The 23,824-nt window shown below is 54.2% G+C and overlaps 11 protein-coding genes across 11 annotated transcripts; 8 read left to right on the plus strand and 3 right to left on the minus strand.

Moving 5' to 3' along the window:
- Positions 1-2,171: 2,171 nt before the first annotated feature.
- Positions 2,172-4,691, plus strand: G647_02381 (uncharacterized protein; the record flags this gene model as incomplete). Its single annotated transcript, XM_008726730.1, has 1 exon — positions 2,172-4,691. The coding sequence occupies one exon, from the start codon at positions 2,172-2,174 to the stop codon at positions 4,689-4,691; it is 2,520 nt and encodes an 839-aa protein (XP_008724952.1).
- A 1,038-nt stretch (positions 4,692-5,729) lies between these two features.
- On the plus strand, positions 5,730-6,659 carry G647_02382 (uncharacterized protein; the record flags this gene model as incomplete). The annotated part of the gene is made up of 1 exon (XM_008726731.1): positions 5,730-6,659. One exon carries the CDS (start codon positions 5,730-5,732, stop codon positions 6,657-6,659), a length of 930 nt encoding a protein of 309 aa, XP_008724953.1.
- A 325-nt stretch (positions 6,660-6,984) lies between these two features.
- Positions 6,985-8,102, plus strand: G647_02383 (uncharacterized protein; the record flags this gene model as incomplete). The annotated part of the gene is made up of 3 exons (XM_008726732.1): positions 6,985-7,037; positions 7,087-7,181; positions 7,252-8,102. 3 exons carry the CDS (start codon positions 6,985-6,987, stop codon positions 8,100-8,102), a joined length of 999 nt encoding a protein of 332 aa, XP_008724954.1.
- Positions 8,103-9,424: 1,322 nt separating this feature from the next.
- On the plus strand, positions 9,425-10,357 carry G647_02384 (uncharacterized protein; the record flags this gene model as incomplete). Its single annotated transcript, XM_008726733.1, has 1 exon — positions 9,425-10,357. The coding sequence occupies one exon, from the start codon at positions 9,425-9,427 to the stop codon at positions 10,355-10,357; it is 933 nt and encodes a 310-aa protein (XP_008724955.1).
- A 1,044-nt stretch (positions 10,358-11,401) lies between these two features.
- Positions 11,402-12,832, minus strand: G647_02385 (uncharacterized protein; the record flags this gene model as incomplete). The annotated part of the gene is made up of 1 exon (XM_008726734.1): positions 11,402-12,832. One exon carries the CDS (start codon positions 12,830-12,832, stop codon positions 11,402-11,404), a length of 1,431 nt encoding a protein of 476 aa, XP_008724956.1.
- Positions 12,833-13,234: 402 nt separating this feature from the next.
- Positions 13,235-14,331, plus strand: G647_02386 (uncharacterized protein; the record flags this gene model as incomplete). Its single annotated transcript, XM_008726735.1, has 2 exons — positions 13,235-13,398; positions 13,470-14,331. 2 exons carry the CDS (start codon positions 13,235-13,237, stop codon positions 14,329-14,331), a joined length of 1,026 nt encoding a protein of 341 aa, XP_008724957.1.
- Positions 14,332-15,458: 1,127 nt separating this feature from the next.
- On the plus strand, positions 15,459-15,968 carry G647_02387 (uncharacterized protein; the record flags this gene model as incomplete). Its single annotated transcript, XM_008726736.1, has 2 exons — positions 15,459-15,473; positions 15,525-15,968. 2 exons carry the CDS (start codon positions 15,459-15,461, stop codon positions 15,966-15,968), a joined length of 459 nt encoding a protein of 152 aa, XP_008724958.1.
- A 553-nt stretch (positions 15,969-16,521) lies between these two features.
- G647_02388 (uncharacterized protein) lies at positions 16,522-17,208 on the minus strand (the record flags this gene model as incomplete). The annotated part of the gene is made up of 1 exon (XM_008726737.1): positions 16,522-17,208. The coding sequence occupies one exon, from the start codon at positions 17,206-17,208 to the stop codon at positions 16,522-16,524; it is 687 nt and encodes a 228-aa protein (XP_008724959.1).
- Positions 17,209-18,342: 1,134 nt separating this feature from the next.
- G647_02389 (uncharacterized protein) lies at positions 18,343-19,635 on the plus strand (the record flags this gene model as incomplete). The annotated part of the gene is made up of 1 exon (XM_008726738.1): positions 18,343-19,635. The coding sequence occupies one exon, from the start codon at positions 18,343-18,345 to the stop codon at positions 19,633-19,635; it is 1,293 nt and encodes a 430-aa protein (XP_008724960.1).
- A 982-nt stretch (positions 19,636-20,617) lies between these two features.
- G647_02390 (uncharacterized protein) lies at positions 20,618-21,886 on the minus strand (the record flags this gene model as incomplete). Its single annotated transcript, XM_008726739.1, has 3 exons — positions 20,618-21,247; positions 21,343-21,543; positions 21,614-21,886. 3 exons carry the CDS (start codon positions 21,884-21,886, stop codon positions 20,618-20,620), a joined length of 1,104 nt encoding a protein of 367 aa, XP_008724961.1.
- Positions 21,887-22,679: 793 nt separating this feature from the next.
- Positions 22,680-23,694, plus strand: G647_02391 (diphthine synthase; the record flags this gene model as incomplete). Its single annotated transcript, XM_008726740.1, has 3 exons — positions 22,680-22,814; positions 22,900-23,024; positions 23,097-23,694. The coding sequence occupies 3 exons, from the start codon at positions 22,680-22,682 to the stop codon at positions 23,692-23,694; spliced, it is 858 nt and encodes a 285-aa protein (XP_008724962.1).
- Between the last annotated feature and the right edge of the window lie 130 nt (positions 23,695-23,824).

Raw genomic sequence — 23,824 nt, forward strand, 5'->3', positions numbered from 1 at the left:
GAGTAATCCTCCTCAACTAAAGGATTCAGAACCAAGTCTAACAACTCTCCAGCCGGTTCGGAATGTTGACATCCTTTTTCCTGTTTTTGTCACTTGTTTGAGCCTTGGGACTGTGCATTACGCGCTAAGCTGAGCTGAGACTCGGTACCAAGTACAGGGTACGGAGTAAGGTGTGCGTTCTATCCTGCACGCTGTGTTGTTCTTTTTTGCATTACCCGCCAGGCCTCCGTGCGAAGTAAGCGCAGCGATGCCAGCCCTGTTGAGGGACGCATCTTCACCCAGATGCTTTCTCACTTCGATGAAAGCAAATGCGAGTCGAAAGAGAGGAATTATCATCCGCACGATTGTGATTTCACAGTAGTGTTCTTACGTACGTCCAGGCTTCCCGCTACCTCCTACTACTTACTTCTCAGGAAGATAGATGTCTCATGCTCAACTTGAGGAGCGGCGGTCGTGTCATTGAAGTCCCCATCTCCCAGTCACTTCCCTGGCGACGACACTCTTGGGACCAGAGAAAACTGCAGGAATGCGACGCCGTTAACATGGACCGACCTATTTCTCTGACCCATGATATCGAACTGGTCACTTCCACCGTCGCAGCATGACCTACTGAGGAAACCCTACAGGTACAGGACTAACATACAGTCCATGTACATTCGGACTACACCTTTCTACGTGACATGCCTGCCATTCATTGCTGGAAAAATTCCAACTTCATCGGCATTCTGGCTGGTAATGACATCTGAAGTGAATCGGTGGTGAATGAGCAAATGCTCGAAAGCACATCCCGCGCCCAGCAATGTCAGTTGCGGCTACCCGAGCAGTATGATCATTCCAGTGATGATGACTCGGGAACGTAGAACAAGCATAGCGATCAGCCCATTAGGGTTCAGCCATTCCTCGGTCGTTAGATAAGCCAGTCTCGTACTACCACCTGGTGTATGCCGGGGCCATGACTTGGGAATCGGTCATCTGAGCCTTCCAACAGACGTGGCCCTCGCTCTGGCAGGTCAGCGAATATCCGCGCTCATCCACAGGGTGACAGGCTCGGTAGCGGCCTCTATGGTTATCGTGAATCGAGATAAAGGTGTAGCAGAAATTCTGCTCTCTCTCTCTCTCTCTCTCTCTCTCTTTTGCTAGATGCCTTCACCATCAGTAATGGACACCAAAAAGCAGGTTTTATGCTGACCTATGTAAGCGTCAAGGTACATCGAAGATCGATAGTCTTACAAGCTATAGAAACACCAGTCAACAGCGCGGCGCCAGACTCCGAGTACCGGAGATGCCACCTACACAGTACTTCGCCCCAGCACTCAGTACGAGTACGAGACAAAGCCCCATTTTCACTTCCCCAGATTACCTAGGTACTCGCAACTGAGGGGGAGCGACCCAGCTGCCGAGCGAGTAAGAAGCCTTTCTATATTTGTGACTCCTGTCCAATGTGTCCCAAGGTCGAGGCCACAGAAGAGGGAACCCAGCACAACCAGCATCGAACGCTTTGTCAGCTGGATCGCGGCCCCGCGGTAACTCGTACTGGGTACTGTGTAGGTGAGCGGCCATGACCAACGAAATCCAAGACAGGGATGAACAAGCGAGTGGACATCGAATATGTGGGCCCCAGTACGCCAGGACCAATGCAACATCGGGTTGCGTATCTTGTTCCATCTCGGATGGAACGGACTCCCCCAGTTCTTAAACATTTGAGCGATATAGACCCCGCCATCAACTGCAGGTCGGCTGAGAAAACGTCAGCAAGTGGCTTCCGGGGGCCTTCCAGGGCTTCCAGGGCTTCCAGAATGCATCGTAAGCAGCCACTTACGGCGTCGTTGCTCGGCTTAGCGGGCTCGGAATTGTCCGCTATGGCCCAACAACCTCTGGCGCCGTGGATACTACCATGCCTGAATAGGCCTATCCGGGAGAGATCCCTGTCAAAATGTCGTGGGAAGGGCGTGCCATTGACAACTCGCTTCCAGACCTGGGGAGTCATACTGGAAGCTCTTCGCACCGATCTTCGGAGTTTCGTATTGGCTATCCGACCGGAGAAGGCTGTGAATATCTCAGCAGGAGCACTCTTTGTCCTCCTTCTCCTCCGTATCCCTCCTCCATTTCTGCCTTCGAGGGGACCGAACATTCACCCGGATCCTAGCTGACGGGGCTCAGCGGCGTCAAACATGGAGTACTTTGACTTCGAGGATGCTTCCCATGCAATTCCCCAACTTGACCTTGACGAGCTGTCTTCGTTGACGGGCGAGGCGTGTGAGGCTGATGCCACTGATTGCTTCGACTCGCTTTTCTTCGACAAGTCCGCTTTTCTCCCTGCAACCCGCCCAGCACCACCCACAACCGTCATGCTGAAGTTGATCAACAACATCGAAATCGAGGCGATTCCACACCCCTCTGACATCTCGGCCGACTACCCCATGTTTCGTGCCAAAGAGCCATGTGAACTTTGCGCGAAGATGGGCTTGGATTGCTTCTTGGCTACGAGGGGAGCCATGGTCACGGGCTGCACGTGCTGCATTTCTCTGTATCGAGAATGTAGCTTTGTGCACCCAAAGATCCCCCGAGGTTTCGTCAACACCTTTCCCGGTATCGCCGAGGACCAACAGATCCCCGAAAATGCATTGACCGAACGTCGAAGGGCTATGAAGTCGATGGAGGAAGGACGGGGTCGGAAGACTGGCGCGCGATTCCCGCGAGATGCGGTTAAGATCTTGAAGCAATGGCTTGCTGAACATGCCGATCATCCATATCCCAACGAGCGGGAAAAGGACGAGCTGAAGCAACTCACGGGGTTGAAGAGAAGCCAGATCTCGAATTGGCTTGCCAATGCCCGGAGGCGAGGCAAAGTCAGGCCTGCTGAGTCGGGTCCATCCTCTCCCATGCTCGGAGCAATCGACATTCCCCAGAGCCAGGATGGCTCAGGTATTGCAGATCTTAACCCTCTCGACAGATGGAAAGCCTCGCCACCAGAACACGAACCTGCGTCGATGACTGCAATTGCAAGAGCCGTCACCTCCACACCGCTTCCGGTCCGGAATCCATCTGTTTCGAGTCTTCAAGGCTCCCGACCTAACTCGCGACCTAGCTCTCGTAAGGCTTCGAGTGAAGATGACTCGTCCTTTTCCATGTTCCGCGCTCCCTCCGTCAGCAGTTTCGAAACCAGAGAGTCCAGTAATTCGGATCTCACATTTGCCTCGTCCCGATCAAATCGGTCAAAGGGGTCTTTCGCTTCCTCCCAAGATCGGCGGAGGCGCAGGCGAGCACCGGTGGCACAGCGCGCCGCTGCACAGCAAGCCAAAGCTCGAGCTGCGAGGATATTCCAATGCACCTTCTGCACGGACTCGTTCCCCGCCAAGTATGACTGGCAGAGGCACGAGAAGTCACTCCACCTGGCACTCGAGCGCTGGAGCTGCTGTCCCAACGGAGGCACAATGACGGATGCTCTGACAGGGTTGGAGCTCTGTGTTTTCTGCCGTGAGCCAAACCCTTCTACGGATCACCTGGAGTCACATAATTTCAATGCCTGTCAAGAGAAGACGGTGCAGGAGCGTACCTTTTACCGGAAGGATCACCTGAGCCAGCATCTGAAGCTGATGCACAATGCGAAGGTGCAATCTCATATGGAAACCTGGAAGAGCACCACCAACGAACTCAAATCCGGCTGTGGCTTCTGTCCATCCAAGTTCACCACGTGGCAACAGCGAGCCGATCATTTGGCTGCTCATTTCAGGAATGGTGCCGACATGGCACACTGGGCCGGGGACTGGGGATTTGAACCGTACGTCGAGAGACTGGTTGAGAACGCCATACCGCCCTACCTCATCGGCCACGAAAGGAATACAATGGAGCCATACGTGGCGAGAGCCATGGCAACACCCTCGTCGGCGACCGAAGGAGGCTTGACGACCGGTACTTCGGCAGAGAGTACGGAGCCTGATCAGATCACAAAAGACTCCAACTGTTGGGGCAGACTGGAACAAGAATTGAGCAAGTTTGTCTCACAACAAAAGGCTCTAGGGCAAATCCCTTCGGACAAGGACCTCCAGGATCAGGCTCGTATGATAATTTACGAGGACAACGACCCGTGGAACTGGACCTGCGCAGACAATCAGCAGTGGCTTGACACTTTCAAGTACTCGCAAGGCATCGGTAACACCACAGGGGCGACGGTGGCCTCGAAGAGTCTGGCCGAAGTGCCTATCTTGGCCCCATACGTGATCAAGGGAGGGCTGAAGTCCAAACCCGCGACTTCGCAAAACCATACGCGGAGAAATCTGTCCACTGACTCCACTTGTGACTCTTTCAAGGCGACTCCGGACTGTGGCAGTATGCCAAACTCGGCAGCAGTAGCGACGTTTGATAATGGCATGGAGCTTGACTTTGACAGCATTGACTTCAGCAATCTTGACCTCGGCATAGTGGATGAGATGAATTTCGATATGGAATTTGACAACAATCAAGGAGGTGGTGTGGCAAGCGGCATGCCCGTCTCGACCACCCCCTTCTCCTCCAGTATCCCGGGCGACACATTGTTCGGCTCATACGGTGTGAGTCCGCGGACGAATATGGGGATGGGAATGAATGCAGGTATGCCCTTGCAGCAGACAAAACCGCAAAACAGCAGTCCCCAGCTCATGAGTGAGCAAGACATGAGCCAGCTCACGGGATACATGTCGGGCTTTAATTGAACACCTTGGTGGGTTGGGAAAGGTCAAAGAGGGAATGAAGAATTGGGATGGTCGAGAGATACATAGTTTGCCACTCGACTCGTAAGCCGAGAGGAAGGGCGCGCACGCCATCGCACGTTTGACAGAGTCAGGCAGAAGGCGCAGGATGTTCTTGAGGAAGGATCAAAGGGGGATATGGAGTCATTGAGCTGCTTGACTGGAGTCGTGGTTGGCGCAACCAAGTAGAACAAGAGTCAACATTCATAATGAAGATTCATAATTAGCCCACCTCTCTTGCAGCATTGCGAGGACTTTCCACTTGATGCCTGCCTCTATTCTACCGTTGTGGCACTATCCAGCCTGATCTGGTCACACGCCCTGTTGATGGCGTGGCAGGAGACGCATCGCGCCCTGTGATTGTCAAGGCTTCGGGACTCACAAGGCTCCCTCACAGCCTCGGCACCAACGAGGCTGAGTCAGCCGCGGCAGAAAGAAATTCCGCACCCGAGGCTCAAACAGTTTCTGGACTTCGACCGAGCAGCCGAAGAGCAACCAGATCTGGGTTCCTCGATTCCTGGCCGATCAATCACCGCCAGAACATGTGAACCACGTTCTTCACATGCGCTCATTTCGTGGAATCTCAAGCCCCTCGTGGCCCTCCTTCTTCTGCCTCAACAAAACCATAAGAAGTAATGGCAAAGCACTAACTCTGCTATGCTCTCGCGGACCACCTGAGCTGTCAGCCACCGACCACATGCTCGCATTCCATGACCTGCATACCTTTCCGGCTCTTTCCTTTTCTTTTCTGTTGGTATGTCGTGCATAAGATCATGTGCATGTGAAAACTCCCTCACAATCTCCGGAGAGATCTGGTCGCATTTCATGCACACTCATTCGCTGATAAGATTTCTATTTACCTTTGCTTCCCTGGCTTGCGATTTTGAGCGTTCTTTGGATCGGCTGGTTGCTTACACAACTCTGCCTCGTCACGGTCAAAGAGCAGACGCTGGAGGGGAAGTCTCTCGCCCGCACCACGCCCCCCTTGAGGTGACATCGACGATGCCTCACACTGATCCGATAGGCGCGGGGACAGATACCCTACCTGTGCGAAACATCTCCAAGTCAACCATCTACACGATGATCCCGTCGATGGTCCGATCGAGAATACCAGTTTTGACCTCACTTCGGCATACCGCGAGAACAGTCGTTCTACACGGCTCGAGGGTGCGAAGAGGAGGAGAAGGTTATGCCTTGTCATGCAGGGAAACCACAAAAGAGAAGGAAAGCTATAGCATCGCATCGACCACGGACTCGAGCAGAGCTACCACGCCCACAACACGACCAGAGAGTCCGGAGGGGAGTATCCCTTCGCAAAATTCGAGCTTGACAAATTACCCTCGTCCGGAAACGAGATCAGGTGTAGACTGGGATGTTGCCCTGACTGGAGTCAGGTTGTGGGCGTCTGCGAAAGCACAAGCCGAGCAGGGCGGAGACTCGATCGCGTTGAGGAGCATGCACATCGATGCTTTGCGGTATATGCACATGGCCCTTCCCCAAGACCTGACGCCGCTTGAGATCCAATCTTTGCGCGGTAGCATGGCCCCTCAACTCATCTCTCAAGCAGCCAAGCCTGGAGAGCTCCCCGTTCCACGACACCCCAACATTTTGAGGCAAAGCATTGCGCAGGCTGTCTGCTGGCTTATTGCTGGACTGCTTCTGGTCCTCCCAGTGATCATGGCATTGCTCAACCGACTCCTCCAATTTGAACGCCAGCACCAGGTCACCGAACGGGTTATTTCAAATGGTGTTCAAGTGACATCTGCCCTTGGTGAGCGTGGTATTGAACTGCATCAAGCGATTGTTCGCTTCAAAGACGGTCGCGTGGGCGGCGCTTGCTTTGATCTGGGATCATGGTTCATGGAGGGCGTAGTTGGCGGAGTTAATGACGGCCTTGACGCCGTCGCTCAGAGCCGAAGAGCAGCGTCATAGGCGAGACAGGCACACTGTGGACGCCTTTCTCGCACATGATTAGAGTGCATATTACCGCAAGATACCCATTCGATACAGCCTATGAATGATAGATACAGTTGACCCTACAATCTGCTACTTCTTTCGAAACTCTGCATGTGGGCGTCTTAGGTCGACGGCTCCACCATCGCCGCCCTCGACCGCGTCGTGTGTGCGTCGCTCGCTCTCTGTCCAGCGTCGCGGCCCCAGCGAGTCTAGCGATGCTTGGTCTGGGCGTGCGGCGGCGGGACATCATCTCCGTCGATTCGAACTTTATCTCCCAAAGCGAACTTCAATCACGCCAACAATGTCCCTTTCTACGCTCCCTTCCTTTCGCCGACAGCTGCTTGTCTTGGAGTTGTAAGTTGCCGGCGGACGGTGCCACCTGTCAGGCTGACGTGTCATGAAGCTCATCCCTGAGAGATCGCTGTCCAGAGGGACTTTATCTCTCCCTCACCCCTGGCGACCCATCGCTCTGGGTCGCCGTGCTGTTTGTACGCAAAGGTACGATATCGCCTGACCTCAACAAGGCAATGACTTACGGTGATACAATTGAACTCACCGCGGCTTGCAGGACCATATGAGGGAGCGATCCTTCGCTTCCAGATATCATTTCCAGACACATATCCGGCCGTTCCACCGCTCATCATTTTCTCCAGCGACATCTTTCACCCACTGGTTGTGCCGTTGACCACTTACACCTTTAGCGTCAGCGCCGTCGACGCCTCAGCCACTGTCAGTGCTTCAGACCAGGATCGCTTACCACCTGGCGCTTTTAGCCTACGACATGGATTTCCCCAGTGGTTTCCATCAGCATCCTTGACTGATCGGAAGCACGACGTCTCCATTGCCACCGCGCTGGACGCTGGTCGACCAGTAACCCCCAGCGACGCGGACGCCCGGTTCGACGACGCAGCTGAGGACAATGAAGCGAGCCCAGAGCCACCTGGCCGGAAGAGTCAAACCCTGACCATCTTGCAACACCTTCAAGACGCCTTCGAGAACGCAAATTTGTTGGATGAGATTTCACTTGAAGCTGTAGGCGACCCGAGCGCATGGCATGCCTGGCGCGCCCACCGTGGACTCGCCCGGCGACAGAGGGATCAGCGAAGCCGAGAGCAGAACGGGCAAGATGCATCTCCCTCATCCCCCAAACATCCTGGGGAATGGAAATGGGATGGCGTTTGGGAATCTCGAGTGAGGAACGGTATCGAAGCCAGTATCAGTGAAGCCGCCCTTTTCGGCAACACCACCAGCAACACTCGATTTGCCGCAAGTCCTATGGAGTCTACGACCATAGACGCGCGTGAGAGAATGCTTGCCGCTGCTGACCGACAAATCCGCTTCTCGAAGTTGAGCCAGGAGCGGCTTGACGAGCTAATAGGCCAAATACACATCTCGGACACCACGATACCTGCCCCATGATGGCATCTGGAACAGCACAGAAGAGGCGATGTTTGCGACCGGCAGCAACCGCCTCTGAGGACTCGCAGTCGGATTGTCCTCGCTCCTGCCACTCACCCACACCTGACCCTCGATGGCCATGGCTTCCTTCTCGTGTTGGTCTCCGTGGCAAGAGCTCCAGGACGGCCTCGACGTGGTTATCTCTGAGGGTCTTTATCATCAATTTCGGTCCCAGGCTGCCCTTCGCCTTCTCTGTACACCAGTAACTGCACAGGATACTCCGCATGCTTTGGCTTCCAGATAATGGCCACATCCTGTACAATCTTATGGTTTTCTTATCACTGAGCCGTGCACCTCGAAGAAGATCCAACCTTATCAAGAAAGATCCCTGTCGTCGTCTTAAGCTGGACTGGATCAGTCTCTTCGGCCCGTGTTGCACAAACCACAGCGGGTAACTGGAAGACCACTACCTTGAAATCAAGCCACGCACCGAGTGTTCCTGGCATTCCGCCTTTCCTGCCTGCTGGCCCCGACGGTGTCGTCTTTGCAGACGACCGCCTACGATCTCCTCTCTCTTGGATCCCTGCGGGTTCTGCATTACCAGGCCAAGGATCCTTGGCCAGCGCATGGGAGAATACTAAGTCAAGCACAATCCACTGCTGCTTGTGCCTCCAGTCCTGCGCTTTCTTGTCTGCTTCGACACATTGATCTCGTAGTGGGAGTTCTCTTGGTTACTTGCGGTCCTCTTTTCCCGGGTCCGGTCAACTTGACATTTGAGAAGTCCTTCGCGGAGTAAGCATCAAGCAAACCGTGAGCTGCATATTGGGCGTCTCAATGGAGCAGCTGTCGGTCTTCACTGATATAAGACTGGTACTCGAGTAGGATATCTGCAGCAAGCGCTGGTTGTGCCAACGGATTTTTAATGACGACCACCTCGAGACGACGCTGTCAACACCTGGTCATCGTCAGCAACAGCATTGGACAGTTTGAAAGGGTCAACAAACCTGCTCGTTTTCGTCTTACCACGGCCACCATCAGAGAGCTTCGAACACGGTAACATGATGAACGAAGAGGAGGTCGATGTCACACCGAAGGTGCTGAGGGTGATGAATCCGAACTTGAACGAGAGCGGCAGTATTTCGTCGCGTGTGGCATCTGAGAAGAACAAAACGTTTTCCTTCAGGTCATTTTCAGGATCCTTCTCTTCACTTTGGCACAGACACAGCAGCAGCAATAGCACCTCAGGTTGCCTGTCGTTCGGAGCTCCGTCATTCACTTCATCACCGCCATCACCCTCTCCATCTCATTACTACAGGCGGGTATCGATTGACCAAGAGCATGATATGGCTGCGGTTGATGCTGGCGGCAATCAACGTCCCAATCCACTGCAACCGCCACCACTGTGGCTGCCGGCGATCGCTGTGCCAACGGTGACAATGAGCGCTTTTGTGGTCGGAGAGGACATGGGCCGCAAGCCCTATGCCTATGTCATCGTCGACGTGACTTGCGAGCTTCAAAATGCCCTTCAGGAGCAACAGCGCCTTTCCCGACGCGGCCCTCTTGCCAACCAACTGGACAACGATCCCGGTTACCTGGACGGCCTCCACGTCGCCTTTGACATTGAAGGCCCTGCCACCGTGGTTCGGGAGTTCGGGGCTCCTCAGTGCCAAACTCTCCGAGTCAACGACCGCTGGGTCGTGATGATCAAAATCAGCCTCAAAGAGAACAATCTGGCAGCCAGAATGTCCACCTCCGTGCGGTCGTCGCTTGCGCTGATCGACCAATTCCTTCAGACGCTCGAGATAGACAGCAAGAAAAGCGAACCTGTTTTTGTTCACGCAATCCTCAGATACCGACACGCTTTCTTACCTGAGAACACCACGCTGGAAACTCGTGCTGTCTGCCAGGTTGGCTCACTAGTGATCACCTCCGCCATCACCGCCCTTACCAACGCACTCTCGACTTCCATCATCCACGCACTCAACCCTGGCCCAGGCAGCTACCTACACCTTACCTCAGTCGCAGAATCAAAAGTTCAGCTCCACATCGACTTTCCTGCCGACGAGGCAATGACGCTAATCAAGGACTTCCGGCTTGTCTTTGGCGACGCTGTTCCTCGCTCCGTGCAGATCGACCTCGCTAATCTCGATGCTCATTACTATCACGCCCAAAACAGTCAGTCAACACCGAAGAAGCCATCTACAGTCACAAAGTCTCTACACCGCGCGAGAGCAGTGGTCAGCAAGATGTCGTTGAGGAAGAAGAACGTGGAATAGGAAAACACAGAAATGCGGCCAGTTGCTGGCGTAGAGGTCGGTATGAGAATCGACGATGAGGAAGCGGCAAGTGTCCACAGTATTGACAAGGCCGCCTTGGTATGGCGCCACATGAGAGAAAACTCAGGGCTGAATGATGAGGCTAGCAGCCTATATGATGAGACTGGACTGATGGGGCCGCCTTGGCTATGAGGGCCTGGTAGGAGAAATGAACACGTTCTGTTTGTAGCCTCTGCACGTACCATTGGAACATGAGGTATCGCCACGGCCAGAATTGCAGAGAATCGATGAAGACGCGACTTGTCTTGTGAGAACGCGACTTGTCTTGTGAAGATGCAAATTCGTCCTGTCGTGAATATCTCTGACGGCTGGGAGGGGGGAGATCAGCTCAACTGACTTGCTTCGGTTGACTGAGAGATGCCCAACTGCACGGCCTCTGAGTTCTTCGCTTTTTTACTTTTTAATTAGCGACCTCATTGTTGTCGTGTTGTCGCGTTGTCTAGCGTCAGACGACTCGATAGACTACTAGTACACAGGTGGGGGGAAGAAGGGAGAAAGGAAAAAAGCTGGCTGGCTGGCTGGCTGACCTCCTGCCCGTTCCTCTCTCAAGGCGGGTGGTCCCTCGTACGATCGTGTACAGTACCCGGTGCTCGGTCAATTCATGGCTAGAGAGTCGTCAATAAGGAGGCACTGGACTGGACTGGACTGATCTTACACAGACAGGAGTGTGACATGACATGAACAAAGACGGTGTTACTGGACTGATCTTACACGGACAGGACTGTGACAATGACAAAGACGGTGTTGGTGGTGATATATGACCTCTCTTCCACCATCAAAGACCCAAGGCAGGCCTAGGCCTGTAAGTATCATTTTTCGGGTCTTGGTGGATATGTTTTTGGAGGCAGGATACTGTAGCTCGGTCGTCCTCGAGGGTCTCAAATGCCCGCAAAAGTCTTTTCGAGACTTACTTTATGTTTTGACGTCGTTAGGCAACGTCTTTCTCACTCACTCTATGTCTTGAGGTTCTCCCCAACGTCCTTCTCACTCATTGTATGTCTTGAGGTCTGTCTTCTCGAGGTGCTGCTCCGGGTCCCGCAACACCCCCATCTCCTTCTTCAGATCGTCCTCATCCGCTACGGCCTTCCAACCCACGGGAACGCCGTCGTCGGTAAACTGTGCCCATTCGAAATGGCCGCACCCTGTACCTCCCCCGGGTTTACTCCCCACTTGACACATCCACATGTACCGGCCTCTGTTGGCCTTCTGCTTCTGGACCGTCTTCAGCACGGTGGGGAGACCACATTTGCACTTGGGCGTGTACTTGGGGCGGAACTCCTCCCGGTACCAGCGGTATGTGATGTTGATGCGCTTATTGCCCGCGACGGGGTGGGGCGTGATGTTGACGGCTGGGGCGATGCTGTGTTTCCATTCCTCCTGCATCTCGGCGTGCATCACAAGCAGAGAATTATGCGGGAGATGGATGGCGATCTGCCCGGAGATATCGGCCGCAGGAGTGCTACTGTCGGCCTTGATACGGGCATTCTCGTCGATTGGATCATCCTTGGGCACGATCTTTCGGACACGGAATTCTCTCGCCACGCCCAGACTGAGACTACCGATAATGGCTCGGGGACCCAAATAGGAGAGCTGGTCGGAATGATATCCCACATGTTGGGCGCCGCCGTCGTAGCAGTTGACGAATGCTGCGTTCGGCTGCCAGAGCTTGGGCGATTGATACTTTAGTCTCTTGCCGTCCGGATAGAAGTCACGGATGCGAATGTCGATCTCTTTGTTCACTGCGTCACGCACCAGATCGCTAACTTGCCTCATGATGGGGAGGAGCTGTCGGATATCGCCAAGATCGTTGCCGTTGTAGTAGTACTCGCTTCGCTGCCGTTGGATGTCCGCCAAGCTGTCAACGTAGAAACATGCCGTGTGAGGAGACTTGACCACGTTGTCGAAGATCCTGAACTGGATGGACTCGTAGCTTGGGACTTCGGCAAGGAGTTCTTCGAGAAGGGCATTGGCGAGGTAGGGAGGCAGGAAGTTGTGAATGATGGAGCAGGGCGTGTTGTTTGCGATATCTTCCGGGGTGTACAAGTGGAGGGTTTTGCCTTTGCGGGTCAACGGCTGCACCGCTGTCTTTGAGGGACTGTTGCTCCCGGATTTGAAGGGCAAGGCGCTTTGCGTGCCCGGGATGGTGGTGAGTCGACGCTTTAGTGGTGGTGGGACATCTTCGCGATCTGTGGAGAGGGCTTCGATTGCAGCAGCCACCGAGCCATCGCAGCTGAGTAGAATCTCCAGCAAGTCGTCCTGCGATCTGGCTGGATGGAGGGACGACAGGATTGCCAGCTTGATATCGGTCGACTCCTCTTCCTGCTCGGCTGGTGGTGTTGGAGTGTGATTCCCGTGACATTCAGCCCGCGGTGAGGGCGACTCGCAACGCCTCTTCCTCGAGATGAACGCGTCCATGGTGAGTTTCGCCTCGACTCGGAGCCATAATATGTGTTTTGACGAGGATGGCCGGAACGACTACTGTTACAGTAGCTGCGAAATCGCGCCTGGAAAACGTACGGCACATATCCCTAGCAGGAGCGAATTTCTCAGCAATGCCCGTCTGAACGCTGTCAATTACGCGCAGGAAGCCACAATGACGGCGGTGGGGGAAGAAGGAAGAGGGAAGAAACCTCGGCCCGCCAAAGTGCGAAGCGCAGTGCAAACTGCAAACTGCGAACTGCCAACTACTCTGTCTGCTCTCTATTTGTAGCTTTCGCACAGTCGGCACGACATTACACACCGTATTCGTGAGGAGTTTGGGTGGATGGGAGATCTCGAATACATCCCAAGCGCAATGAGTGAGGATCGAGATCAGCCATGCTAGAATTTCGCACCCAAGGCTTTCAAGGCTACTCAGTCAAGTATTCTCCATTCTTCGACAATCGGATAGCCGTCGCCGCCGCCGCAAACTATGGCTTGGTTGGCAATGGCCGGCTCTACGTCCTAGAGCTGACTTCCCATGGCATCGTGCCTCTCAAAGTGTACTGGCTCATACTTCACCTGCTCTTTCAACGCAAGAAGCTGGTGCTAACTGCTTGTGCCTATCCACCAGCTACCCTACACAAGACGCCCTCTACGACGTAACGCATTCCGAAGCACACTCCTTTCATCTGCTGACCTCGTCCGGCGACGGTGCGCTGCGTCTCTATGACACGTCCTTGGCTCCTGAGTTCCCCATTGCAAAGTTCGAAGAGCATTCTCGAGAAGCCTTTTCATGTAGCTGGAATCTCACGTCAAAGGCAACCTTTGCCTCTTCTTCGTGGGATGGGACCGTCAAGATATGGAATCCGGAACGCCAGCAGAGTTTGCTGACACTTCCTACCCATTCGTGCACATACAGTGTCCAGTGGAATCCTCACAATGATGGCATGCTCAGTGCTGTATGTTCAGACAGCCATCTGCGGGTGTGGGATTTGAGAACTCCCGCAAGCGCAAGCAACCATCTCATATTGCAGATCCCGATCCATGCCGCTCCGCTGTCCGCCGGCGCAGGCATCGCGAAAATCCAACCAACCTTCCCACCTGCGGAAGCCTTGACTCATGATTGGAACAAGTACCGAGGCACAGTCGTCGCGACGGGCGGTGTTGACAGAATCATTCGAACATTCGATATTCGTCAGCCCAAGGGCCCGCTGCAGCTGTTGCAAGGTCACGGTTACGCGGTACGGAAGGTTGCATGGAGCCCGCACCTCCCGGATCTGCTACTCAGCGCCAGCTACGACATGACCTGTCGAGTCTGGACAGACGGCGGCGAGCAAGGCGGCCCCGCCAGAGAACTCGGCAGTATGGGCAGACATACCGAGTTTGTGACAGGTGTCGACTGGTGTTTGTTCGGTTCCGAGGGCTGGGCCGCCAGTTGTGGTTGGGACGAACGTCTCTGCGTCTGGGATGTGCGAACAGTCATGCGCTCGTAACAAGACACGGCGAGCGAACGTGCTCTGCGTGCTCGACTTCAGCCTCAGTATTGGATGGATCATTGCATGCAACAGACGACTCTGCAGAGAGTAGGTAATGGGCATTCCTCCATGCTGACAAAAGGAAACAACAAAGCACAATTGTTATCACGGTCAACGTGCCACGGAGTGGACATGACCAGATAGCATCCTTCCGACACTCTCATGCACGAGAGCAGATCCGACCCGAAAACAAGGCTGTTCACCGGCTTATGTTACATCTACGAAACATGACAAGGCTCCAAGTTCAAAGTCGTTTGTTTGCCGGCAGCGGCGGAATAGGAAGGAGACCGACGATTGCATACGCAGGCGTGAGCCTCGGTCGTCTAATCTCGTTTCTTTTTGCTGGCCGATGGTCTCTAGACCAATCAGCATGCCAAGACCGTCAGGAAACCGTGGGCCATGTCGATCCCCCAGCGTCTCTGTCGACTCGGACTTTGGCTTTCGTGCTCAGTATCGGGGCTATGATAGGTGCAGCAGAATGGTACCTGTTGCGGCAGGAGGTCGCTGGGCTGATGCTTGCGCGTTGTTGCTTGTTCACACGGTACACCTTATCACGCCTCTCCTCCGTCCTGATGCGGACGTTCTACCGCTCCGCAGCCGCTTGTCCGGGGTAAGCTCTCAGGATGAGCCATTCATATCTCGCCTATCTCAAGGCTGTGGGTACCTGCTTCCGCCATCTGCAGAGTTGCAGGTCGATCTGGGTTGATCGTTCCCTGTTGGTATCCTGGTCAGACGAGGCGTGTCAAGGAAGCACTGTGGATGTTGCGTGTTGGGTTTATACGAAGAACCATGTTCTATCTCTGTGAGCGGCCGGCGCCGATGCGGCATGATGATCACAGGATGAGGGTGGATTGTGTTTGTGTTACAACACACGCCGGTGAGTAGGTGGGGTCCCGTTCCGTGAGTTGTCTCCGAGGACTCTGGACGGATATATAAAAGTACGAGGTAGAGTCGAGGGTCACTTCACAACGCGCAGCAAACCAGGAGCAACTGTCAAGAGGTTTCAGAGCCAACGGCCTCTCACCGCGATACGGCATCAGTCTCGAGTATTTCCCATCGACCTGTTCCAAGTCAACTCAGCCATAATGCAGCTCTCACAAGTATATCACTACCAAATCCCACCATCTATCTTACGGACTAACATACTTCAGATCTTGGCTGGTGTCCTCATCGCCGTGACTCCCGTCATAGCCCTCCCACCGGGCTTCCCATCAACCAAATCTCCCGCCTCGCCTTCTTTGTGGCCCCGGGAGTTCAGCCCCTTCGCAAAGCGCCAATCCTGCGTCGAGACCTGCGCGAACGTCTGTTACTGGCAGTCCGATATCAACGCCGCCGTCTCAAGGGGCTTCGAGCTCCTCGAATCCGGCCAAACGCTGGGCTCTGGCGACTACCCCCATCAGTATAACAACTTTGAGGGGTTCGACTTCCCTGTCAGCGGACCGTGGTATGAGTTCCCGATCTTGAGCAGCTTTCAGGTCTATTCTGGTGGGAGTCCGGGGGCTGATCGGGTGATTTTCAACGGAAATGGTGCCTACGCCGCTGTCATAACACACAATGGAGCGAGTGGGGACGATTTTGTGGCATGTGCCCCGTAACAACCTTTGAGAAGCATGATTTCGGCGGGTTCGCTGTGGTGGGCAAAAGGTTCGGATTGGTTGTGGCAATCTCTCGAGGCTGAGCAGTTTTCTCAGCTGCAGAGTATATGTCAATTTTATGAGACGAGACGAGATGAGACGAGACGATTCTATATATTTCATAGTAAGCGATTCTAGATGCACATGCTATCAGTGTTGAGTCTACGGAGGCGTAACGGCCGTCTCCTCTGGTTCTTCATCTACACTCGGCAGCTCAACGTCCGGCATAACCGTTTCATGCGCATGGTGAGTCATGGCTGGTGCTCCCGTCATCGAGCCTTTATACCCATTCCAGTCTTCGTTGTCATGTTCTTTCGTACTTCATAGTCTCATTTTAAATGCTGGTGGTGGTGCGCATAACATCATCACTGCCGCACCGGACCCCTACTCAGTCTTGATCCAACAGCAACAGTTGGCTCTTTATATCTGATGGGAGCACTGGATTCTAGCCAGAGATCAGGGCCACCGAGTTCCAAACCCGTCAGCATCACATGGTCGTTAAAGAATAATACTCTCATTTCTCCCCGAGCCTCTTCTCGATGCCCTCTCTGTGCTGTCTCCTCGCGTCGGCCAACTCTTCTTTGGAGGCATCGTACCGGACGTTGCCTTGCTGGTTGAATGGATTCTCTTCCGACCTCTCAAACTCCTTCCTGATCAATTCGATCTGTTGGTTCCTCCTCAGTCCTGGATTCTCTATCTTCACCTCGGGTAATCGTCTCTCCTCGTACGCTTTGTACGCCGCTGCATATCTCCTCTCCGGATGACGATCCAGTTTCATGTCGTTCGCAGATCCTGTCGTCAGACTCAGCGCGTCCAGGGCGTTATCAATCCCGGAGGCGCTGATAGCCTTCATCTTTCCCTCCGCGCCCGATGGTCCATCGTCGAGCTGTCCCAGATCTAGTGGCCGTCCCACATTCTTCTTCTCGGCCGTCTTCTTGCCCGCCCCCTTGGGTTTGCTGGGTTGATTCTTCTCCTCCTCGGCCAACAGGGCGTCCCGCTCGGCCTTTTTCGCAGCCTGTTCGGCCGCTTTCGCTGCGGCGGCTTGCTTTTTCGAGGAATCTTTGGCGCCTTGGTTCCATTTCTCGGATTCTCGCTCTTCGTTGGCACGATCCGCTTGTGCTTGTTTGGAGGCCGCGGCTTCGGCTTTTCGCGCGTTGCCCGCGGCTTTCTTGGTGTTTTCGCCTTTGTTCTTGGGCGCCATCGGCGTGGACGCGGGGAGGGGTTTCCGGAAGGAGTGCTCGGTGGGGCGGGGTTGGTTGACTGGTGATTGTGACTGAGCGTCCAGGTAGGCTCTGGCGGTAACGTAGGTCGTGATGTTGACGATCACGAAGATGCGAATGAACTGCGTGGGTGAGAAGATGAAGGGGTTGAGAGGCATACAATTAGTCGTTTAGTTAGCCTGGGTGTTGGTGCAATCATATGACTCCAACGGCCGGTTGCCTCTTCGCCTCGTTCTTTGCATGGCTCGAGGCTGCGACGTAGCCTTGTGGTGGACAATGACGTCATCGGGCTACCTTTGCTTTCCCATCTCGACACTTCTGTATTTTGAGCGCCGCCTTGTCCCCTAATCAGCCATGACATGGCGACAGCCCTGCGATACGCCTGGCATCGTCATTCTAATGTGTAGCGACGACTTATGCGCCACGCCGCCGATGGATGGCCACAGGGCTGAATTCTTGCCGATAACGTGGCTCATCTCTTTCTCAGGAAACCTAATCCACCAGCCACGATATACCCCCTTCATCCATGTCGGTGGCAATGCAGCGTCGATATCACAATCGACCTTTGTTGAGTGACAGAAGTTCCCCGTGCTAGGTGCAACAGTGCCTTCAAACCCAGAGGGAACACGAACCCAGCAATTCTGGGCACTGAGCTAATTCGGCAGAATACGAGATTCCTCGCTTGCTGGTAGGGCTAGATGCACCACAGCCTCTCCTTGGAATCGGGAAGTTGAACTGACATAGCCCTGCACACTGACATTTCCCATCTAGCTCTCCTTGGTCTCCGTCTTGTTTTCAGCTGACCTGCCAGTTACTGGTGCTACCGAGCATGGCCCACTTGCGTATATGGCCCTTTTGGAACATCACATGTGGGACCAGCATGGTGCCTTCTTTGATGAAGAGGCTCCAATTGTCTCTCTATCTACGAAGCTATATTACCTGGGAATTCCTCGAAGAGGTTGGCCGTTTACGTGCAGTTCAGGCAGGTAAACTTACTCAACCAGCGATCATCCCGCTCCCTTATCTTTACCGCGCAAGACGTGATTCCCGACTACTACATCTCCACGACCCTTGGCATTGTCGCTGGTCATCTTACTGCGTTCAATACCGGAACAATGGACCCATCAGCTCCCGGTGCCAGTCCAGGTTCAGCGCCGCACTCGCGAACTTCCTCGCTCTTCAAAGGATTGGGGTTTCTCGTCGGTGAAGCATTGAGGCATGCGACAGAAAAAGCAGACGAAAGAGCCGCACTTGCAGAGTACCAAAGAAGAGCCGCAGCCGTGACCGAGGAAGTCAGGTTACAGGCTGAACGGCTTGAGGCACAAAGCATTGCTGCTGCCCGAACTTCGCAATCAGGTGATTCTTCGCGAATCGCAAATACCACTGATCGACCTTCAGAAGAAGAGGCTGCAGAAATGGCTGCCACGTTACTCAGGATACTCGACCCTGCGACATATCGCGTTACGTCGACACCGAGCCCATCACCTCGGCTGGACTCTACAACGTCCGGCATCGAAAGGACGTCCACTCCTGCTGGATGGAGATCGTACAGCTTTCCCATTATAGGAGTGACGGCATCGCTGCCTGCCAATCACACCATTGTGGCTGGAGTTTCCGGACCAGCCAACAGGGTATTGACTGTGCCTTCCGGTCGGGCTAATGTCCCATTCCACATCTCTCTCAACGTGATATACTCCCACGACGGGATCAACGAGCATCGAGCACGACAGAGCCAGACCTGGGTAAACAATGGTGGCATGACGTTGACCTTGGTGTCAGGTGCACAACCTTTGGCACTTTCGTCTCCTGGCATCACGGCGACAAGCAGCTGCCATAGGGGCGAGAACCTGAATACTATATACTCGGTTATCCTTGGTTCCAACGCACACAACAATGGCGTGTATCTCTGTGGCAACAGTCCCGGTGCAGATGCAAACGCTATGCGAGCGATGGTCAACACAATCGCCCGCAGTATCCGCTTCCTCTCGCTTGAAACGACCAACGTGGCGTCTCATGCACTTGTCGGGTCCTACACAAAGTCCGGGTCGGAGAGCTCCACCAGCAACTACGCGCGGGTCTCGCGCCACGAGACGATTTCCCTATACCTTTTCAGCGATGGCTTCTACCTTCTCTCCATTTTCACGAAGTCGTTCGGTTTCGCCGCGGGCATTTCGGGGATATCCACCTCCGATACCAAGAATGAGAGTGGCTTCTGGGACACAAAGGGCTCGAAGCAACGTGGAACTGTGACACTCCGAGAACTGGGCGATCATCAAGAGGCTGGCGTCGAGCTCGGTGTTCGGGAATGCCAGTACGAGACTGGTAGCTACGGCGTGATCATTCACCTGGGCAATACGATGCTACAGCGGAGGATGGTTTTGAGGCTGCGGGATTTTCATTCTCTTTAAGAGAGGTCCAACGCTGAGCACGGGGGCGAATATTGTGTTCTCGAAATGTTGACTGTTGCTTGTTTATCTCGTCGTAGAGCTCGAGGATGCACCCTGTGGGAGGTGATAAAAGCTGTACTTCAAGGCGCTAACCCCTGGTACAAGTACCGTAGTGTTGCTCTTTGCCAGCTACAGTATTCCATCACCCGGCTATGTACTTGTATTTGCCCACAAATTAGTTCATGTCCTTCCTGCCTATTGCGAATCCTGATGAGACGGCGTGTGAGCATACGCGTCGTTTGTCTCCCGTGCTAATCAACGCACGAAGATGGAGACGACGACAGGACGACCTATGCTTGAACCTCAACAAGTCCAGCACAGGACTAGGAGGTCGCGGGCATATAGATACATGTCAACTGTAAGAGGGGATCAGCCGTATCCTCATACGTACGGATATTTCGTGACCCAACAATCCAGATTCTGGCTCGTCGTCCTCGTACCGAAACCCTCTATATCCCTTTCATGACGTCCGCTGTCTGTTGTCTCAACAGCTAGGCCAGTACTACAGTAAAGCCTGATCCCTGCATATGGAAGTGCGCGCCTACGGTTCGCATACCGAGCGATGCAAGCGCATCCGAAAGAAAATATAGCAGCAAGGTCACAAGCTTACGGTAAGCGTTGTTCACAAACATCGAAATGGTCATACTTTGTACACCGGTAGTCCTCTAGACCACCTTACCCTCCCAATGGTCTGCAGGCTGATTTCCTTGCCAACAGGGGTATCATGATCGAGCTGACTCCTGAACGCCGACTCAACGACTAATCCCTTGTGCCATATCATCGTACCGTATCGTATCGCCGGATTGTTCCATAGACATTGAAACAGAGCAGCGCAGATGCTTCAGCTTCTGCCTCCACCTCTGCTTCTGCCTTCGCCTCTGCTTCTGCCCCCGCCTCCGCCTCCGCTGCGAACAAATCTCTCTTCCCCTCTCTCTGTCTCTTCCTAAATCAACCTCAGCGGCGTCCTCATGCCCGCGAACCCCTGCCTCATGAACTTATACTTTGTCGGCACGACCTGAAGGCGCCGAAACGCCTCCCTCACATGCTTGGGCTCGACGGGCGTGCGTCCCTCCTCGGGCATCTCAAACAGACTGCAGCCTTCGCGCTTGCGTTTCTTGCTCGCCTCCTCGCCGGGTCTGCCGCCGTTGAGTTTCCGATTCGCGGCATCCTCGGCCGTCTTGACTTTCAGGGCCTCCTCGGTGAGGGTCTGGACGATCTCGAACGTCAGAAAGCCCAAAATGTCGACGACGTCGTCGTTCGGTTTGCTGTCCAGGATGGTGCCGAAGCCGGCCCACTCGCGGAACCGTTTGCTCTTGCGGAACGTGAAGCTCGCTTGCCGGCAGTCGCTCCAGTAGACGTACTCTTCGCGCGTCATGTTCTTGGTGCGTTCGTCCGCGGACGCCAGGCGCGCCAACGTGGCTTCGTTCTGTTCCTCTTCTTCTTCGTCTTCTTCGTCGTCCCGCTCGGGGACTTGCTCGGCGTAAAAGGAGTGGATCTCCCAGGGGAGGACGAGCTTGGCTTTTTTCGCCGCGCTGGTTTTGGGAGGTGCCGCCGGGTTGACGCCGCCGGAGGCCTTAGCAATGTCATCAAGTTAGTGATGGACGTTGGAGATTGAGAAGGATGTTTGACATGGAAAGATTAGACGGGCAAATACAACTTTCTTCTTACCTCCTCGAAATCCCCGACGTCACCGGCATCACCGCCGCCTTTGTCGTCCGAATCCTTGACGTTCTTGCGCACGTCCTTCCACGAGAGGAACGTCTTGAGCCGCGACACTTTGGCTCGGTCGTGCCGGATCTGGAAGATCAGGTCGCCTATGGAGATGGATCTGGAGCCGCGCCGGTTCGCGAGCATGGTCGCTCGGGTCAGCTGGGGCGGGTGGGTTATTAGTCGCTGCACCAGAGACCATAGCTACTAGCTCGGATGGGGACGGGCATACCATTTCTATCACCTGCTCGCGCACGATCTCCTCGATCATCCACGTGGTCTCGGTGCTGGGTTCGGCCGTTTCGCCGCTGACGAACATCATCTGTTCGAGAAGGTAGATTAGTCTCTGTTTGAAATCCTCGGCGGTTTCGTCATCATGGTCGTAGGCACTGGATGCGGATGAGGATGCGAATGCTGTAGCAGAGGTAGACTCTTGTATGGTGCCACCCAGAACCAAAGCCCGGGCTATTTGGCTTCGACGATCTCCAGTATTGTGATTGTCCATGTTGGCGTTCGGTATCCAACGTGCTCTGTGTGTCGCGTGAGTCCAGAGTTGGGAATTTCAATTCCAAAGCACATTGTCGCCATTGTTGTGTATGTAAAGCGGTCTGTCCGCGGTGTTCTTGTCTCGCGGTCGGGTCTGGCAGATCCGCAGAGGACATGAGTAGATTCTGGGCTTCAATGTTCGACAGAAAGATGACCGGTACAGTGCGTGCTTATCTACGGGCTGTCGATCTAGATTTCCTTCCCATCCACTTGTGGTATCATGTCTGGGTGTCCTTGAAGCAGGCAAAGGCTGCGACGAAGGTGGCTCTGATTGCTTTTTGGCGGGGCATAAGATACCAATACCAATACCAGGACTTGTCGGGCCTTCGTAGATGCCAGAAACCATACAAATCGTAGTGGAAAGCGATAGGAATGAAAGGTGTTCTCACCTGCTGGATCTCCTGCCTGTACTTTGCTGGCCTCTCGGCTGCCATCTTGACGGTTCTACCAACTAGCGACCCTCTGGTGGTAGTCACTTTTTTCGACCCCTCGATGTGGATATGGAAATGTTTCAAAACAACAGCAGCAATGATGATAATATACAGATAGACTCGCACAGTGGTTGATGGAACGTGTTCGATTCGGGCAAGTCGTCGTTTGTGAGAAATGACTGACTTACGCGACGTTTACCCGAACGACCATCGACCCACCAAATATTCGTCCCCGTTGAATGTTTTCTTCCGGCCGTGTACCCCGCCGTCGACTGTTGCTGTTACTCCTGGGTCTGTAGTCACGCGGTTTACTGGGTGAAGATGCTCTATCTCGTGGGTCTCGGTCTCGCCGATGAGACCGACATCACTGTCAAAGGCCTGGAGGTGGTGAAGCGCGCCGAGAGAGTCTACCTCGAAGCGTACACCAGCATTCTACATGTCGGCAAGGAGAGACTGGTATGACGGGACCTTCTTGCCCTTGTTTCTATCTCCTGTCGTCGCATATCTTGCTGACATGATCACCATCTGACAGTCAAGGTAGGAGTCATTCTATGGACGACCCGTGATCGTAGCAGACCGCGAAATGGTCGAGTCCGCCAGCGACGAGATCCTGGAAGGCGCTGACAAAGTTGACATTGCTTTCCTGGTTGTCGGTGACCCTTTCGGGTACGTATGATAACTGTCCCTCCCCTGCCCGTCCCTACAACCTGCCTGGTCTCTGACTGACCGGGGTTGCAGTGCGACCACTCACACAGATCTCGTCCTCCGAGCGCAAGAACTGTCGATACCCACCAAATCCATCCCCAACGCCTCCATCCTCAACGCCATTGGTGCCACGGGTTTGCAGCTGTACAATTTTGGGCAAACCGTGTCGATGGTCTTCTTTACCGAGACCTGGAAACCAGCCAGTTTCTATGATCGCATCCGGGAGAATAGCTGGATTGGGCTGCACACACTTTTACTTCTCGATATCAAGGTCAAAGAGCAGTCACTCGAGAATATGGCCCGGGGTAGGAAGATCTATGAGCCACCTCGCTACATGACCGTCTCGCAGTGCGCGCAGCAAATGCTTGAGATTGAAGAAGAGAAGCGAGAGAGCGTATACTCGGAAGACAGTCTAGCCATCGGATGCGCCAGAGTCGGAGCAGACGATCAGAAATTTGCTTGCGGCACTCTGAGGGAGCTATGTGATGTCGACCTAGGCCCTCCGCTGCATAGCCTCGTGCTGCTTGGTCAGAGAGCGCATGAGCTGGAGAAGGATTACATCAAGAAGTTTGCCGAGAATCAGGAGACGTTTGAGACGAGCTGGAACAAATACCACGAGAGAAGTCGGTAGTGGCGCTGAACCTGAAAAGGTAGCTGCGTCCAACATCGCTGGAATCGTCAAGAGCGGAATAGTGGTTACCAGCAGCAGCAAGCCAGGTGGTCTACCCCTCTTGAGCTTTGAACCGGTGTCCTCGCTTCCA

Source organism: Cladophialophora carrionii, assembly GCF_000365165.1.
Source record: "Cladophialophora carrionii CBS 160.54 unplaced genomic scaffold supercont1.2, whole genome shotgun sequence".
Lineage (NCBI taxonomy): Eukaryota > Fungi > Ascomycota > Eurotiomycetes > Chaetothyriales > Herpotrichiellaceae > Cladophialophora > Cladophialophora carrionii.